Consider the following 17,890-nt stretch of genomic DNA (forward strand, 5'->3'; position numbering starts at 1 on the left):
TTTATCATAAAAGATGGTATATTTAGTCTAATTTCTTTGGGCAACTTTTGAGATGATCATGTGATTTTTATCTTTCGTTTTCTTGGTGTACTGAATTACATTTATTGATCTTTGTAGGTTTAACTACCCTTGCATCCCACAAATAAATCTCATTTAGCCATGGTGCCTAATTTGTTTAATGTGTGAACTCAGTTTGATAACATTTTACTGAGAATTTTTCCATCTGTATTCATCAAGGATACTGGTTTATTGCTTTTTTGATCTGGTGTTATCCTTATTTGGTTTGCTATCCAAGTAATACTGCCTTTGTAGAATGAATTTGAAATTGTTGTCTCTTTCTTAACATTATGGAAGACTTTGAGGAGTATTGGTATTAATTTTCCACTGCATGTTCATAGAATTCACTAGTGAAGCCATTTGACCACAAGGTTTTCTTTTAGGAGTTTTTAGGATTTTTTTGTTTTGTTTTGTTTTTAATTTTTTAATTTTTTTTATAAACATAAAATATATTATTAGCCCCAGGGGCACAGGTCTGTGAATCACCAGGTTTACACACTTCGCAGCACTCACCATAGCATAAACCATCCCCAATGTCCATAACCACACCACCCTCTCCCTATCCCCCTCCCCCGGTCACCCTCAATTTGTTTTGTGACAGTAAGAGTCTCTTATGGTTTGTCTCCCTCCTGATCCCATCTTGTTTCATTTATTCTTTTCCTACTCCCCAACCCCTCCACGTTGCATCTCCACTTCCTCATATCAGGTAGATCATATGATAGCTGTCTTTCTCTGATTAACTTATTTCGCTAAGCATGATACCCTCTAGTTCCATCCACGTTGTCGAAAATGGCAAGATTTCATTTCTTTTGATGGCTGCATAGTATTCCATTGTGTATATATACCACACATAGAATAAAGAATGGATAATTCTTTATCCATCATCTGTTGATGGCCAGCTAGGTTCTTTCCATAGTTTGGCTATTGGGGACATTACTGCTATAAACATTCGGGTGCACATGCCCCTTTGGATCACTATGTTTGTATCTTTAGGGTAAATATCCATTAGTGCAATTGCTGGGTCATAAGGTAGCCCTATTTTCAACATTTTAAGGAATCTCCATGCTGTTTTCCAGAGTGGTTGCACCAGCTTGCATTCCCAACAACAGTGTAGGAGGGTTCCCCTTTCTCCACATCTTTGCCAGTGTCTGCAGTCACTCCAGCCAGGGCTGCCACAATCTCCTTACAATAACCTGGGGAGGATTCTCCTGGGAGGATGATGTTGGGCCCTGAGCCATGGCAGGAACAGAGAATCAAGTTCTGGTGGTTGAGGGCATGGGGGTCCTATAGGTCACTAATTGGCCCCTTGTCCCCTAAAAATAAAGGCCCCTCAGAAAAGCTGGGGGGTCCAACATCAGGCTGGTTGATGGGCTTCCATACTAAACCATTCCTGCTGCTGTGACAAAGTGTGTGCATGCCAGGGGACAAACAAGTCAGAGCAGCAGTCATCAAAGAGCATGCTGTGAGGAAACAGGTTTCCCAGGCTGAAGTCCCTCACTGGCTGATGGTAAAATGCTTGCTCATGCCCATTGAGCTGGGTAGGTATAGTGTCCCACAGTGTGGTGGGCTTCCCAGGGGCTGCCCACCTGAAGGTTGTTTTGAGCAGGCCTGAGAGGACATTGCTGGATGCTGTAGAGGCTTTGGGGTAGGTGGCTGAGTGGGCAGAACCAAATTGGGGGGCTGTATGGGTATGGAGGCAGCCTCTGGTCAGTGGACAGTTTGCTGGTATCCAGGGGGACACCTGGAGTGATGCAGGACAAGGCAATGCCATTGTTGTCACAAACTATTTGGGCAGCTGCTCTTGGGTGTCAGCTGGGCCCTTGGACAAACTCAGGAGGCTGAGGGGCGCATGGTGGTGGCAGGAAGGGATTCCAGTGGAAGCAGGTGGGTAAGCAGGTTACCCAGCACAGGAGAGGAAGCAGAGGTGGAAGGATTGGAGGATGAGAGAGCCAGAGCGCTGAGTGAGGGGTGGCCCAGGGAGAAAGCTAACTGTGAGGGTTGGCTATCAGAGCCTTGAATGTGGGGGTGGGGACTGCTTCAGGAAGCCTAGGGTTTTGGATTGCTCAGGGAAGACCACAGGATGGGTAGCTGAGCAGAGAGTAAAGTCCAACCTTGGTCCAGGCACTGGCTCCCACTGATCCTGAGGTAGATCATGCTGTGTCTTTATTTGGAGGTACTGATGCCCTCACTCAGGCTGGGGTAGGCTGTCTCTTCAGGGCCCTGGGAAATGGGAAGTGCCAGGGGAAAGTGCAGGTTGGTGAGATCAAGTAGGGAGCTTCCTGTGTTCAAGGCTGGTGGAAGGACAGGCACATTGGCAGGCTGATCAGGGAGCACATGGTGCTCTGATTAACATCAAAAAGGTGGTCATTGCAGGGAGTTCACAGGACTCAGGAAGAACATAAAGACAGCTTCCAAGCATACCATGGCAAATCTTTGTCCGCTAACAAGTTTGCTTCTATAACAGGGACTTTGGAGTGCACTTTGCCATTCAGGATGCTAGAAGGGGTGGGGCCTGGATAAGTGTCCTGAGGGCTGGGGTTCCTCACACTGATGTGAAGGCAGAGTTAGTACTTGTCCTATTCAGTCAGATGGTAGTAGAAAGACCTGCCCCTTCTCTGCAGGGACATTGTCCCAGGGCACATCCTCCACCAGCTGGGCTCTGGGGGACGAAACAAATAGGCAGGACCACAGGGAGAGCTGTCTTTCTGTCAGAGATAGTGGTGGAGTGGGGATACCATTTTTCTGGAATCTCACTGTAACTGTTCCAAAGCTCCTGCAGCCCAGTTCTCCACAATGAATACAGAGGCAAGTTGAGGGGGCTCTTGGAACTCAGCCAGGTCAGAGCTAATCTGGTTATCAGTGGGCAGAGAACGGCCATAAGGAGAGCTCCTTTGTATGCCATTTGCAATTTGGGGGCCTGTAGGCCCCATGTGACCCTCAACCCCAGGCTCTCTGGTGTCTGTGCCTCCCCTACACGCCTGTCTTCCTGTCCTTCAGCCTCCACCTGTGCCTCTCAGATAACTATACTGGTCTGTTCAGGTTGTCTACATCTTCTTAAGTCAGTATTGGTCAGTTGTGTGCTTCTAGAAATGGACCCATTTCCTTTAAATATATAATTTGTTGGTATGCAATTATTCATAGTCTCTCATGATTCTACCTATTCCTGTCCAATCCATTGTAAAAACCCTCTTTTATTTCTTCTTTTTTTATTATATTATGTTATATTAGTCACCATAGAGTCCCATGTCTCCTTTTTTTTTCTTAGACTAGCTAACTTTTGCCCTTTTGTGTTCATCATCTTCTAGAACCAGCTTTTTTTTTTTAAAGATTTTATTTATTTATTTGACAGACAGAGATAACAAGTAGGCAGAGAAGCAGGCATAGAGGAGGAAGCAGGCTCCCTGCTGAGCAGAGAGCCCGATGTGGGGCTCAATCGCAGGACCCTGGGATCATGACCTGAGCCAAAGGCCAAGGCTTTAACCCACTGAGCCACCCAGGCGCCCCATAGAACCAGCTTTTAGTTTCATTGATCCTTCTATCATTTTTCTAGTCTCTATTTCATTTACTTCTGCTCTGATTTTTATTATTTCTTTCCTTTTGTTAAGTTTGGGCTTAATTTGGTCCTCTTTTTCTAGTCATTGAAGGGTAAAGGTAGATTGTTTATTTGAGATAGTTCTCATTTTCTGTTGCTCTCAACTTCCTCTCTGAACTGCTTTTACTGCAACCCACAAAATTTGATATATTGTATTTTCATTTTCAACAATGGTTTGAGGCCATTATTTTATTTCTTTTTTGATTTCCTCTTTAACCTATATATTGTGTTACAAACTCAGACAAGCTGAGCACCCAATGCCCAGTAAGCTAATGTCTGAGACTTGGGTTTTGAGGCAAAGAAATCTTCATTAACACAAGGAAAGCCCAGTGAGAAGGCTGGCTATCATTCCCAAAGCTGCATTGCCCTCTGGAGGAGAAGGGACAGCCACTACTTGTTTGGGGAAGGAGGTGAATGTATGAGAGGAGGATGAGGTGTTTCTGGAAACCTTGAGAGGGTGGACCTTGAAAGAATCTGGAGCTCTATATTCTTCTGGAAAATAAGGCACCCCATTCAGGACCTGGAATGATGAGGTATGTCAGATAATTTTGAGACAAATGTTTCTTTCCACTCCCCTTAGGTTCCTATAATCAGTGGGTAAAAAGAAAAGTAAATGATTGATCATGCATGAGATTATGAGATTAAGAGATGCAAAAACGTCCTTAGTAGGGAATAAAACATGACTTGCAGCTAAGGCAATAATGCAACTAATACAATATAGTTCTGCATAAGCTTTCAAGAATAGTCCAAGAACCAGGTGTCTCGACTCAGTTGTTTGAAATTTTGTCATCTCTTTCCCACATATTTTTAGGTCTACTCAGTTGCCTCTTGTTCATTTTACTTTAGCTTTTTTTTCTTAGCTTTAGTTATTTTTAATAACTTTAGCCATTGCTGTTATCATTAAGTGTTTAATGCCCTATTCTAGAATAAGGTTACAGTTTCTGACTCTGTCTGCCAGCTTACTCAGAGTCTCTGTACCTTCTTCTTTTCATTACAGTATTAAAGTTCTGCTCGATATGTCTTGGAGGCAGGACTAGTGGTGGGGAATTCCCTCACATTTTGTTTTTCTGGGAAAGTCTTTATTTCTCCTTCATGTCTGGAAGGTAAATCCTGGATACAGATTTCTTGTCTGGCAATATTTATTTGTCAATGCTATGAATATGTTATTCCACTCTCCCGGCCCACAGAGTTTCTGCTGAGAAATCTGCTGATGTTCTCTCTTATGGGGGTTCCTTTTTAGGTTATTTTCTTCTGTCTTTTCAAGTTCCTTCCTTATTATTGACATTAGACAGTCATCGGAAAGTGTCTTGGAGATGATATTTTTGTATTGAGATAATAAGGTTATCTACTAACTTCACAGACTTCTATGTCCACTTCTTTCTCCAGGATCGGGAAGTTCTCAGTCAATACTTTTGTCGTAACAACTCTGCCCCTCTTCTCCTTTTGGTATACCCACTATTCTTAACTGGCTTTCCTAATAGAGACTGGTAGTTCTTGCAATATTTCTTCATTTTCTAAGCTTGTTTTCCTTTTAAGTAATCTCTACATGCAACGTAGGGCTCCAGGTCACAACCCAAAGATCAAGAGTCCGATGCTCCACTAACTAAAGCAACCAGGCACCCCAGGGTTTCTTCACTTTAAAAAAAAAAAAAAAAAAAAAAAAACCTTAGTTCTCTTCACTTCCATCTGAATCATTTCTATATTCTACCTTGCAAATCATGGATTCTCCCTTCCACATCATCTGCTCTATTTCCAATCTTTCTAATGCATTCATCTCATTTACTGAGTTCGGCTCCAGAATTTTTTGTTTGGTGCTATTTTAAAAATTCAGTCTCTTGGGTAAAGTATTCCTTCTAGCCATTCATTTTATTACTGAGTTCATTGAATTGCCTGATTCTCTTGTATCCTGTTGAATTCTGTTCTGACAGTTATTTTGAATAACTTAATTTGGAGATCACAATCTTCTGTAAATGTAGGCTTGGTGGCTGGAGAACTGTCATTTTCTTTTAGCAAAACCATATTACCATGATTTGTCATGCTCTTTAAGGAGATTTTCCTCTGCCAAGTAGTTTAAAGTAGCTGACACATTTTGTATGTAGGTAGAAATTTATTAACTTTGATTCTACCAGTTCATGGGTGGGAGGTTAGAGGCCCTTCCTTAGTATTACAGCAGGTGGCAGAAGAGCACAAGTTTTTGGTTTATCTTTCCAGAGTAACCCTACAGGCTGTATAGACCATGCTCAAAACAAAAAAATAAAAATAAAAAAAAAGAGGAGGCTGGCAACTCTGGAGGGACCAGTATGTACTAAGTCCCTTGGGTTTGGGGCATGCCCCACACTCCAGGAGGAGGACCTTCAAGTTTGGGAGGCCCACGAAGCTCAGAGTTCTCTTGCTGAACTCTCAGGGCAGACAGTACACAAAGCGTTTCTTCTTCTCTGCCTCCCTGCCTTGCTTTTTCCTTCCCCGCACTGTTCCCTCCTGGTCACAGATGTCCTACCTCAGAGGACCCTGCCATAGCCCACAGGGCCAAGTAGCCTTTCATTCACCCCTTTTCACCCCCACCTTCTTGGCCTCAGGAGTCACAAGTGAGTGTTACCACTACTGTAAAAGCCAGGGTAACAGGCCCTACCATGCTGCCTGGGCTCTGGTCTCCATGACGCACAATCCACACTGCTTCAGATGTAAACGTGGATGGATCTCTTTGGCATCTGGTGTGCTGTGCAGAGGAACCTTTGTTGGGTTTTGGAATCCTACTAGTTGTAAACGGAAAGGTGGAGACAAATGGAAGGACTCCTTCTGCGAAGATGCTAACCTCACTTCTCCCAGGAATGATGGTTTTAACCATTCTTTCTGGAATTACATGGGCAGCTGGTCCACTAGTTTCAAAAGATTTCTCTTTTTTATGTGGATAATTCATATCACATCCATATCTTCCTTTACTCTCCATTTCAAAGGAAATATACCCATAACCCATCTAAAAGTAATCCAGTGTCATAAGGCACAAAGTATACTGTAGGAGGAGATGAAGTCAGATAATATATTAACACATAGAGTATTTAAAATATATACAAAGATCCCAAAGAGTATATTTATGACTTTATTGTTGGGGTAAACATTTTGATAAATATAAAAATTCCTCCACTACCCTTTCCCATGTACTGTGAGCAGTACAATGTCCTCCTCCAAGACAGAGATTAGTGTAGATGTTTGTATCACTCAGTGTCCAGTCAGGAGGCAGAAACCACATCACTCAGGTTAACAGGGAAAATCTGATATAAAGAATTATTAAGAAAGAGGTATTTAGGGCGCCTGGGTGGCTCAGTGGATTAAGCCGCTGCCTTCGGCTCAGGTCATGATCTCAGGGTCCTGGGATCGAGTCCCGCATCGGGCTCTCTGCTCAGTGGGGAGCCTGCTTCCTCCTCTCTCTGTCTGCCTCTCTGCCTACTTGTGATCTCTCTCTGTCAAATAAATAAATAAAATCTTTAAAAAAAAAAAAAAAAAAAAAAAAAAAAAAAAAAAAAAAAAAAAGAAAGAGGTATTTAATTTTGAAAGAAATAAAACAAAGCTCTATGGAAACCAGAAGTAGAAGATATAGGAAGCAGACATTACATCTAGGGCTGAGGTAGAGCATCCAAAAGACGGAATACCTTTGAAAGAAAAAGACTGACATTCTGTTTATTGGACAAGGTGGGACAGCCTTGTCCAAGGGTCCTTGTCCCTGTTTATTGGACAAGGCTGTCCCACCTTGTCCAGGGAAAGAAATTCACCAATAAGCTGCAGATGAAGCCTGTTGGGCAGGAAAACTCTCACTAGAGAACTGGCAAGATTCTCTAGAACACAACCTGCTACAATGCTATATTCATTCACCCAAAGGCAAGGGAAGCTAAGTCTTCTCCAGGTCATTGTCAGTAGCATCATAACATTAAGGGGTAAACAACACCAAAAGTGGAACACATTGGTGGCTCACTCAGTTAAATGTCTTTCTTCAGCTCAGGTCATGATCCCAGAGTCCTGGGATGGAGTCCTGCAATGAGTTCTCTGCTCAGCAGGGAGTCCGCTTCTCTCTGCCTGCCACTCTCCCTGCTTGTGCTCACTCAATCTCTCTCTGACAAATACATAAATAAAATCTTTAAAGAAAAAAAAAAAAAAGGTTTTACTCCTGCTACGTCTTGCTGTGTTCCCTCTGGTGCCCTGTAGGAATTCAGTGTCTACATAGACAAAATCTGACTTGTATACACCTCCCTGGTTAAGACTAATTGAAAAACAAAGGAGGATTGCCCAGAACATTATGCCTCCATTGAAATTTCTCAGCTGAAAGCAGCCACATTCTTAGTGCAGCTCAAGGTTCTCATCTAGGGAGTATATGTATAAATTTCAAGACGAAACAGGCACATGTGGTGCTCATGTACTTCATGAACTCCTAGCCTCCTTGCCCTTCTCACACACTGCCCCATATATTATTGTCCTGACCATTAAGACTATACTTTCCTCCTTGCTTTGTGCTTGTGCTTGGTGTATTGATATGACCCCCAATGAAACTGGAGATAAAGCTTGGCTCGAGGTCTTTTGCCACTAAAGTGTCTGATCCCCAGGCCACTCCTTTCTCCTATGAAGAGGTCTAGAGTAATGTTTTCGTTCACCATCTCAGAGTTTGCTGGCCAAACCCAACAGTGCACTAACTGACAAAGGCGGTGCCAAATGTGCCACATGGCAAAAATGAAACGTTTATTACCTCCAATATCAACAAGTAGGGCACATACATGGTAGATCTGAATCAAAAGACAATTAATAAGGGGCAGATTTCACACTATTAGTTCCTCAGCTTCCACATACACCATTTACTCACATTGGAACTTCCATATAACAACACAACAATGCCACATTTACACATTTACAGGGCTACACTTAAAAGTGAAAAAGTTCTCAGTCTTTCCCCAAAATGAAACAAACAGGCAGTCTCAGGCATTGTATCAGTTATATTGATTCCTTAAGTCCAGCCACACTCATTTGACTCCTCTGTTACCCAGACATTATATTTGAAATATTACCAGGGACAACTTGCTTAAAATCACACTGGTAAGAAGGGAGAAGGAAAATAGATAATTAATACAAAGGACACATCTACATGCCAAGATAGAAAAATATCCAAAGGGACGCCATCCTTTTCCTGTTTTTGGTCACAGACAGGAACTGAGATCTGTGACCGCCTTCTTCTACTTCCAATTTTGTGTCTTCCTCATCTCTCCCAGAACCACAACAGGTCAGTGTTCTCTACTTCAGGAGCCAACAAACCTTTACTCATTAAGGTCTGAGTCCTCAACAGTCTGGTTTCCTTCTGTTTCCTGTGGGTTCCATCCACCTTTTCAGTTGGACTAGAAGTACTGAGAAGCCCTACATAGATCCTGGAACTGTGCTCATGGACAAAGCTTTCTGCAATTCACCCAGGGTCTGAAAACATTCATCTTCATTTACCTCTTTATTCTGGTAGCAGTTCTGTTCTTTCCAACTGCTGTTGACTCACAAGGAAAAACAAACTCTCATTTTCCATTCCCTGAATTAATACAGCACTAGTATTTCAGAAAAAAACAAATATTTACTAAGGTTCGTTAAGATAAGTATGTCTCATCCATTCCAGAATAGGAAGCACATATAATAGAATATTACACTCCACTCTTCTTTAAGTCCATTAGCCATACATTTCTTCAGAAATGTTCAGATGGACAATGTCTTTTAGTCAGAGTGCACATTTCCTAAATAGAGCAGGTAACCTACCTGTAGCCTCTGGTTTCATCTGCACAACTCAAACTATATAAAATAAACACCATTTAATTCTTCAGAATAATTCATATCTCATCTCATTTCATATCAAAACAATACAAAGACTCCATGAAATAATGTTCATGATCAAAAGAAACATGACTTCCAATAGCAAAATTCAGCCAACCCCATTACAGCTGAAAAAGTCAACATTTATCTTCTACTACCTGAGCCTAAGGCATAAACCAACTATTCTCATAACCTCACCCCAGCAGTCTATACGCAGAAAAGAAGGTCAAGACACCCAATCATTCAGGACTAACTTCAGAGGCTAGTACCCCTGGGAATCTGCAGCTCCAGGAGGAGCCACCATGAGGAATCTGGGACAGTGTTGGAGCATTATGGGGACATAGCTTCAGGACCACAGGGGAGTAATGGAGATTCAGCCCCTGGGAAATCACCATCAACACCACAGACTGAACTGAACCCCTGCCCTGGGAGGCTCCCAGGCTCCTCTGAAGAACAAGGAGGGTTGTTAATGGGTACAGGGGTCTGCACAGGCCCACCCACCCCAGAGCAGATGGTCAGGGACACCTCTCCTGACCTCAATCTGAAGTATGAAAAAAGAGTCCCAGAGGGGGAAGCAAGAGAGAAGGAGAAAATGTGGGAACCATCAGTCATGTTGTAGAATGAGACATCCCCTTCCTTCAGGTCCAGGAAATCCCCTACCCTCTGGGGAATTGGCACAATGTGTTCTCCATTAGCAGGGAGGGAACAGAATGTTTTTCATACATCCCCACAACCCAGAACTCCTTTTCTGGCCCTTCCTGGTGCCAGCCTTTCCTCTCCACATCTCTCCTACAGACCCCCAGGGCCCACTCACTTCTTTCTGCATTCCTGATCTCCAACTCCCAGTAGGAGCACCCTGATATGATGCCTTCATGACCCAAGATGCTATAGACTCCATTTCCATTTGCTGTCTCCTTGGATGAGTCCTTGAAGGTCACACTAGTCTTGTCATCAGAGACAGCAAGACATTCATGGGCAGACTCTGGATCCAGACTGACACTGCAGAGACAGTTGCCAATCATTCAAAGACTTACCCTACCACATAACAAGGCACACAACCACCACCCCACCCCCAGACACCCAGCTGCATGCAGGGAGGACCAAAGCTCCTGAGAAGAGAGGCTTCTGACTCAAGAACACAGCCCTCCAATCAGAAGACATAAGCATGAGACTGATCTGGGTGGTAGACATGTCACAGGGTACTTGAGTGCCAGACTGGACTCCAACACTAATGAATACCCACTTATATCCAATATCAGTCACACCCAGTAATCCCAGCTACATGACTTTCAATGCCCCATCCCACCCCACCACCATTGATGATGCCAGCATCTGTATCACCACAGCAAGCTGAAGGAGATGCCAGCAGCCATAGGATAGCAGTAGGAGCACCCAAAGAACAGAAATAACTCACAGGCCTGGAACTTCTCCTTCTGCCAATCTACAAGAAAACCACATTGCACAAATGTGAACAACAAATCAGAGACTTGAGGAGACTGTACATACCAGTGTTGGTACCTATCTCTGAAATACACTGAACCAAGAGTTATAGGAAAAAATGTTTTGGAAGCATTCACATGATGAATTTATTTTTCACTCACAGTCTCTCTCTCTCTCTCTCTCTCTCCTCTCTCACACACAAACCTGCTAACACACTCTCTCATACACCCACAGCCATCATGCTACAGTATTCCTATGAATCCCAAGCCATAAAGCTTAACACCATTGAGAGACTGGATGCTGTCCTAAAAAGTAGACTTTTTGCACAGACTTCATTATCAAAATATTCTTTCTCAATCCCTAGCCACACATCCATCCTGAAAACTAAGTTTTCTTGAGAAAGAACTGAGGAGATCAAAATTTCTGAGGCCTCCATTTACTTATAACGAACTGGCAGAACTGAACTTGCAAACTGATTCAAAATCATGGTAGAGCAATACAACTTGGTGGAGCTGCACTGGGAGAATGACTCTCAGCTATGGGTGAGGAGAGCTCAGGACATGGCACCAGAGAAATCTTGCCCCATCAAGAGATAATGGAGAAGATTCAAGGAAGGGGAGAGAGAAGTTCAAAGCAAGAAAGTAATGAATTTGCTTCCCTTTATCATGGAGTATTGCAAGGAAAAACATCCCTGTGTGTAAGGGGAAACCCAAAAACATTGGGTCTAGTCATCCTCTTCTCTTTATAATCACCTAGAGAGATCAAAAGCAAGGATACACCACACATGATCAGCCCCCAAGTATGGCCGTGTCCTATGCCCCAGAAAATGTGAATATGTTTTGGCAGAGAGGACTTTACAGATGTGAGTAAGATTAAGGAACTGGAGATGCGAATGGGGCAGCAGTGGAATAACAATTTCTCCAAAAACCTAGATGGAACCTCAAACCCAATTAGCCTAAGGACCATATCAAGCTACCCTCTATAAAGTGAGGTCCTGAAATGAGCAAGAGAAGAATACAGGGACCCTGTCTCTCAGTGATGCAAAGTATAAACTCCTCCAACCTTCATACTTCCCTTTGGGAAGAAGAAAGGAAGCTAACTAATCACAGCAAATGTATATCTGTCATAAGACCCTAAAAAGTCAGCATAGTAAAGCTGTTACCTCCAATAGGACAGACACTCCAGAACAAAATTAGAACGACACTACTAACATAACAAGAAGATCAGGGACCTAAACCCCATCCTGGTGTGCAGTCCAATGACAGAGAAGGTGGCATAGTGGAGGCTGGGGAGGTAAACCCACAGGAAACTGAGTCACTTACCTGCATACAGTTTTGCCACCTTCAGGGCTGAAAGGGAAGACACGCTGCTGAGACATGAGCCAGAACAAGTCTGCATAGTATTGATCTACTGGCACTTGCCTCCTTTCTATGCTACAGGTGACACTACCAACAGAGTAAGGAAAGAGGCTAGAGAGGAGATACCCTCCTGACACAGGCAAACAATAGGATGTTTTGGGAAATTCCCTGGACCGCAGGTCAGAGAGCCAGATTGCAGGCTGAGTTCCATGCCTGCCTGTTGCTGCTGTATGACCTTTGCCAAGTTATTGTCCTGAGTCTTAAAAACCACAACATTAAAAATAAAAACACTGAGAAACAAACTGAGGGTTTTGGAGGAGAGAGGGTGGGAGGTTGGGTGAGCCTGTGGTGGGTATTATGGAGGGCACATATTGCATGGAACTGGGTGTGGTGCATAAACAATGAATGTTGGAACACTGGAAAGAAATTAAAAAAAAAAAAAAGAAAAGAAAATGTAGTTGAATAGCAAAACCATTAAAATGACAGTTAAATTAAAAATCAAAAGAACTTTTGAGAGGAGTCAAGATGGCAGAGAAATAGCAGGCTGAGACTATATCAGGTAGCTGGAGATCAGCTAGATAGCTTATCAAACCATTCTGAACACCTACAAATCCAATGGGAGATTGAAGAGAAGAAGAACAGCAATTCTAGAATCAGAAAATTGACCACTGTCTGAAAGGTAGGACAGGCGGAGAAGTGAATCCAAAGCTATGGGAAGATAGACCACAGTGGGAGGGGCCGGCTCCCAGCAAGGGGTGGAACAACAGAGCACTAAATTAGGACTTTAAAAAGTCTGCTCCACAGAGGACATCACTCCAGAGGCTAAACTGGGGTGAAGCCCTTGTGGGGTCAGCGTGGCCCCAGGTCCCACAAGGTCACAGAAGGATCAGGAGTGTCTGAGTGTCACAGAGCTCGCAGGTATTAGAGCAGGGAAGACTGCTACAGAGACAGAGCTGAGGAGTGAGCTCTCAGGTCGGGGTTACCTTGAACCAGTCGCAGGCTGGGTGAGCTCGGAGTGCAGCCAGAGGCCAGGGAGACGGGAGTGATTGAGGGCTTTTCTCTGAGGGCACACTGAGGAGTGGGGCCCTCGGTTCCTCTGGCCAGAGACTGCAAGGCCGCCATTTTGATTCCCATCCTCCAGAACTCTACAGAAAGTGCTCAGGGAACAAAAGCTCCTGAAAGCAAACCCTAGTGGTTTACTTAGCCTGGCCCTTGGTAAGGGCGGTGCAATTCTGCCTGGGGCAAAGACACTTGAGAATCACTACAACAGGCCCCTCACCCAGAATATAAACAAGAAATCCAGCCAAGACAAAGTTCACTTACCAAGGAGAACAACAGAATTCCAGAGGAAGAGAAAGCAAAGCACGGAACTCACGGCTTTCTACCCATGATTCTTTAGGCTTGCAGTTAATTTTTTTTTTCTACTATTTTTTTTTAACTTTTACCCTTTTCTTTTTTAATGTTTTTTAAATAGTTTATCTTAACAATACCTTTCATAAAAAATAATGAAAATAATCTTTTTTGAACATTCATTATTATACTCATATTTTATCCTTCATTGTATTTAACTTTATTTTTTGTATACACCTAGGGTTTTTTCTTCTAAGAAATTTGTGGTACAACTTCTTCTAGTAGATCAAAATATACCCTAAATCTAGCTCTGGGCTTGTTCTAGTCCCCAGCCTGAGCAAATTCTCTCCACTTTCTTTTTCTTTATTCTCCCAAAAAACTTGCTTTATCAACTCCTTTTTTAGAAATTTTAAAAAAAATTATTTTTCATCTTTATAGGCATATTCCATCCCTTCACTATGTTTACCCTTATATACGTTTTTCATTCTTTAAAATTTTGGGAGGTAGTTTCTTCTAAGAGACCAAAATACTCCCAAAATTAAGTGGGTGACCCTGTTCTAGTCCCCAGTCTAATATATATATCTTTTTTTCTTTTTTGTATTTTTTCTTTATTTGTTTTCTTTTTTTCAATTTTTTTTTTCTGAACTTCTTTTTATCCCCTTTCTCCCACTCCCCCACCCATGATTTAGAGTCTCTTCTGATTTGCTTAAAGTGCATTTTCCTTGGGTCTTTGCCAGACTTCTAGTATTTTATTTGCTCCTTCATATACTCTTATCTGGAAAAAATGACAAGGTGGAAATACCACAAAAAAAAAAAAAAAAAAAAGAACAGGAGACAGTACCAAAGGCTAGGGACTAATCAGTACAGACATTAGTAATACGTCAGATCTAGAGTTCAGAATGACGATTCTCAAGGTTCTAGCTGGGCTCAAAAAAGGCATGGAAGATAATAGAGAAACCCTCTCTGGAGATATAAAATACCTATCCGGAGAAATAAAAGAACTAAATCTAACCAAATTGAAATCAAAAAAGCTATTAATAAGTTGCAGTCAAAAATGGGGGCTCTTGAATTGGTCCCGCTCATGTTCATCATCACTAGCCATTAGGGAGATTCAAATTAAAACCATATTGAGATAGCACCTTACACCAGTTAGAATGGCCAAAATTAGCAAGACAGGACACAAAATGTGTTGGAGGGGATGTGGAAAAAGGGGAACCCTCTTACGCCATTGGTGGGAATGCAAGTTGGTGCAGCCACTTTGGAGAACAGTGTGGGGATTCCTCAAGAAATTAAAAATAGAACTTCCCTATGACCCTGCCATTGCAATACTGGGTATTTACCGCAAAGATACAGATGGAATGAAAAGAAGGGCTATCTGTACCCCAGTGTTTATAGCAGCAATGGCCACGGTCACCAAACTGTGGAAAGACCAAGATGCCCTTCAAGGGATGAATGGATAAGAAAGATGTGATCCATACACACTATGGAGTATTATGCTGCTATCAGAAAGGATGAATACACAACTTTTGTAGCAACATGGACGGGACTGGAAGAGATTATGCTGAGTGAAATAAGTCAAGAAGAAAGAGTCAATTATCATATGGTTTCACTTATTTGTGGAGCATAACAAATAACATGGAGGCCATGGGGAGATGCAGAAGAGAAGAGAGCTGAAGGAAATTGGAAGGGGAGGTGAATCATGAGAGACTATGGACTCTGTAAAACAATATGAGGGTTTTGAAGGGGCAGGGGGTAGGAGGTTGGGGGAACCAGGTGGTGGGTATTAGAGAGGGCACAGATTGCATGGAGCACTGGGTGTGGTGCAAAAACAATGAATACTGTTATGCTGAAAATAAATAAACTAAAAAAAAATACAAGAAATAAAGTAAAAAATGGAGGCACTTACTGCTAGGATAAATGAGGCAGAAGAAAGAATTAGTAATATAGAAGACCAAATGACAGAGAATAAAGAAGCTGAGCAAAAGAGAGACAAACAGCTACTGGACTGCAAGGGGAGAATTCGAGAGATAAATGACACCATAAGATGAAACAACATTAAAATAATTGGGATTCCAGAAGAAGAAGAAAGAGAGAGGGGATTAGAAGATATTGAAGAGAATTATTGGAGAGAATTTCCCTAATATGACAAAGGGAACAAGCATCAAATCCAGGAGGTGCAGAGAACCCCCCTCAAAATCAACAAGAATAGGTCCACACCCCGTCATCTAATAGTAAAATTAACAAGTCTTAGCGACAAAGAGAAAATCCTGAAAGCAGCCCAGGAAAAGAAGTCTGTAACATACAATGATTAAAATATTAGATTGCCAGCAGACTTATCCACAGAGGCCTTGCAGGCCAGACAGAACTGGCATGATATATTCAGAGCACTAAACAAGAAAAACATGCAGCCAAGAATACTATATCCAGCTAGGCTATCATTGAAAATAGAAGGAAAGATAAAAATCTTCCAAGACAAACAAAAACTGAAAGAATTTGCAAACACCAAACCAGCTCTACAGAAAATATTGAAAGGGGTCCTCTAAGCAAAGAGAGAGCCTAAAAGTAGTAGATCAGAAAGGAGCAGAGACAATATACAGTAACAGTCACTTTACAGGCAATACAATGGCACTAAATTCATATCTCTCAATAGTTACCCTGAATGTTAATGGGCTAAATGCCCCAATCAAAAGACACAGGGTATCAGAATGGATAAAAAAACAAAACCCATCTATATGTTGCCTACAAGAAACTCATTTTAGACCCAAAGACAGCTCCAGATTTAAAGTAAGGGGGTGGAAAACAATTTACCATGCTAATGGACATCAGAAGAAAGCTGGCGTGGCAATCCTTACATCAGATCAATTAGATTTTAAGCCAAAGACTATAAAAAGAGATGAGGAAGGAGACTATATCATACGCAAAGAATCTGTCCAACAAGAAGATCTAACAGTTTTGGGGCGCCTGGGTGGCTCAGTGGGTTAAGCCGCTGCCTTTGGCTCAGGTCATGATCTCAGGGTCCTGGGATCGAGTCCCGCATCGGGCTCTCTGCTCAGCGGGGAGCCTGCTTCCCTCTCTCTCTCTCTCTCTGCCTGCCTCTCCGTCTACTTGTGATTTCTCTCTGTCAAATAAATGCATAAAATCTTAAAAAAAAAAAAAAAAGAAGAAGAAGATCTAACAGTTTTAAGTATCTATGCCCCTAACATGGGACCATCCATCTATATAATAAATAAAAAGTTAAAAATAGTATTCCTTCAAAGAACAGTACACTATGTCCAAGCATTCTTGATTACCAAAAGAAAGTGAATAATACTAACAAATTTAATCCACACAATTTTTCTAAAATGAATCCCAATATCAACTGCATAAAGAAATTTTCACTTGAAAATTGGAAGTCCATGGAGCAAATAAAGAAATTTTCACTTGAAAAAAAAAAAAAAACACACAAAATTTTTATTCCATCTGCTTTCAATTTGCTTTAAAGGTCAAAAACCATACAATGTATGAAAATGTTTTATGGAATAAAGTATACATTATTCCATGAATGTAAGAAGTTATTATTACATCCAATGATTTCCAGAAAAGAGAGATATGGGAAATAACACAAAAGGAGAGATGAAATACAGACCGGGTTGTTAGGTAAGCTCTAGTGTAAAAGTGGCCAAACATTCTCAGAAAACTCATCACTGGACCACTGACAACTTATCCCACGACATTCCTACCAAAGCTCTGCCCAGTCCTCTACCCAACACTTTGTGATCAGTACCTCCAGGAACTGTGGAGAAAAGACTCTCCCACGATGGTATTATGTGGAGAGATCACACTCCTAAATTTAATGACCCATTTCTTTATATAGTTTCTCTAAAATATTCCAGAGTATTCAGGATAACTGAGAACTAGTTGCATTGAAGCCTGAAAAGCTACAAAGGAGATAGATAGATAACCCAAGATGCATGACAGACTCCAGTGACCACCATCATTCCAGGTTTCAAAACACCATGTGTGAAACAATAGCCCAGATGGGAAAAGCCCATGGAGCAAGTTCTGCCTCCCGCCAGTTTCCACTTATACACCAGGGATGGGTCCTCATGTCTCTGCATGAAACAGAGAGGGGACACTATGGCTTAGGGGACAAGAGACCCAAGGATATACGGACAGTCACTTACCGGCCAGGTAAATAGATTTCCTCCTGTCTGAAAGGCAACACAGGAAAACAGGTGAACTGAGAACCAGAATGTGTCCTACAATGTGACACAGAAACTTCTGGGAA

The 17,890-nt window shown here is 42.2% G+C and overlaps 1 protein-coding gene and 1 pseudogene across 4 annotated transcripts; both read right to left on the reverse strand.

Annotated features, from left to right (window-relative positions):
* Positions 1-688: 688 nt before the first annotated feature.
* Positions 689-6,164, reverse strand: LOC131834689 (CREB-regulated transcription coactivator 2-like; annotated as a pseudogene).
* A 2,189-nt stretch (positions 6,165-8,353) lies between these two features.
* On the reverse strand, positions 8,354-13,466 carry LOC131834303 (butyrophilin subfamily 3 member A1-like). Of its 4 annotated transcripts, XM_059178790.1 has the most exons (4): positions 13,257-13,462; positions 12,238-12,264; positions 10,890-10,916; positions 8,354-10,474 (listed from the first exon to the last, which is right to left on the reverse strand). In XM_059178790.1, exons 1-4 carry the CDS (start codon positions 13,405-13,407, stop codon positions 10,410-10,412), a joined length of 270 nt encoding a protein of 89 aa, XP_059034773.1. In that variant the 5' UTR covers positions 13,408-13,462; the 3' UTR covers positions 8,354-10,409. The 4 variants fall into 4 exon arrangements, with proteins under 4 accessions (XP_059034773.1, XP_059034772.1, XP_059034774.1 ...); XM_059178789.1 differs by having other exon boundaries at positions 8,354-10,916; positions 13,257-13,466; XM_059178791.1 differs by lacking the exon at positions 12,238-12,264 and having other exon boundaries at positions 13,257-13,464.
* Between the last annotated feature and the right edge of the window lie 4,424 nt (positions 13,467-17,890).

Source organism: Mustela lutreola, chromosome 6, assembly GCF_030435805.1.
Source record: "Mustela lutreola isolate mMusLut2 chromosome 6, mMusLut2.pri, whole genome shotgun sequence".
In the NCBI taxonomy this organism is placed as follows: Eukaryota; Metazoa; Chordata; class Mammalia; order Carnivora; family Mustelidae; genus Mustela; species Mustela lutreola.

Bases quoted from the DNA above. Each gene is read 5' to 3' on its own strand.
- LOC131834303 (XM_059178788.1), bottom strand. From the start codon at position 12,293: ATGTCTCAGCAGCGTGTCTTCCCTTTCAGCCCTGAAGGTGGCAAAACT. The intron at 10,917-12,237 runs GTAAGTGACTCA...GTTTTCTTGTAG, and splicing joins GGTGGCAAAACTGTATGCAG to ATTGGCAGAAGGAGAAGTTC. The intron at 10,475-10,889 runs GTGAGTTATTTC...CTGTCTCTGCAG, and splicing joins GAAGGAGAAGTTCCAGGCCT to TGTCAGTCTGGATCCAGAGT.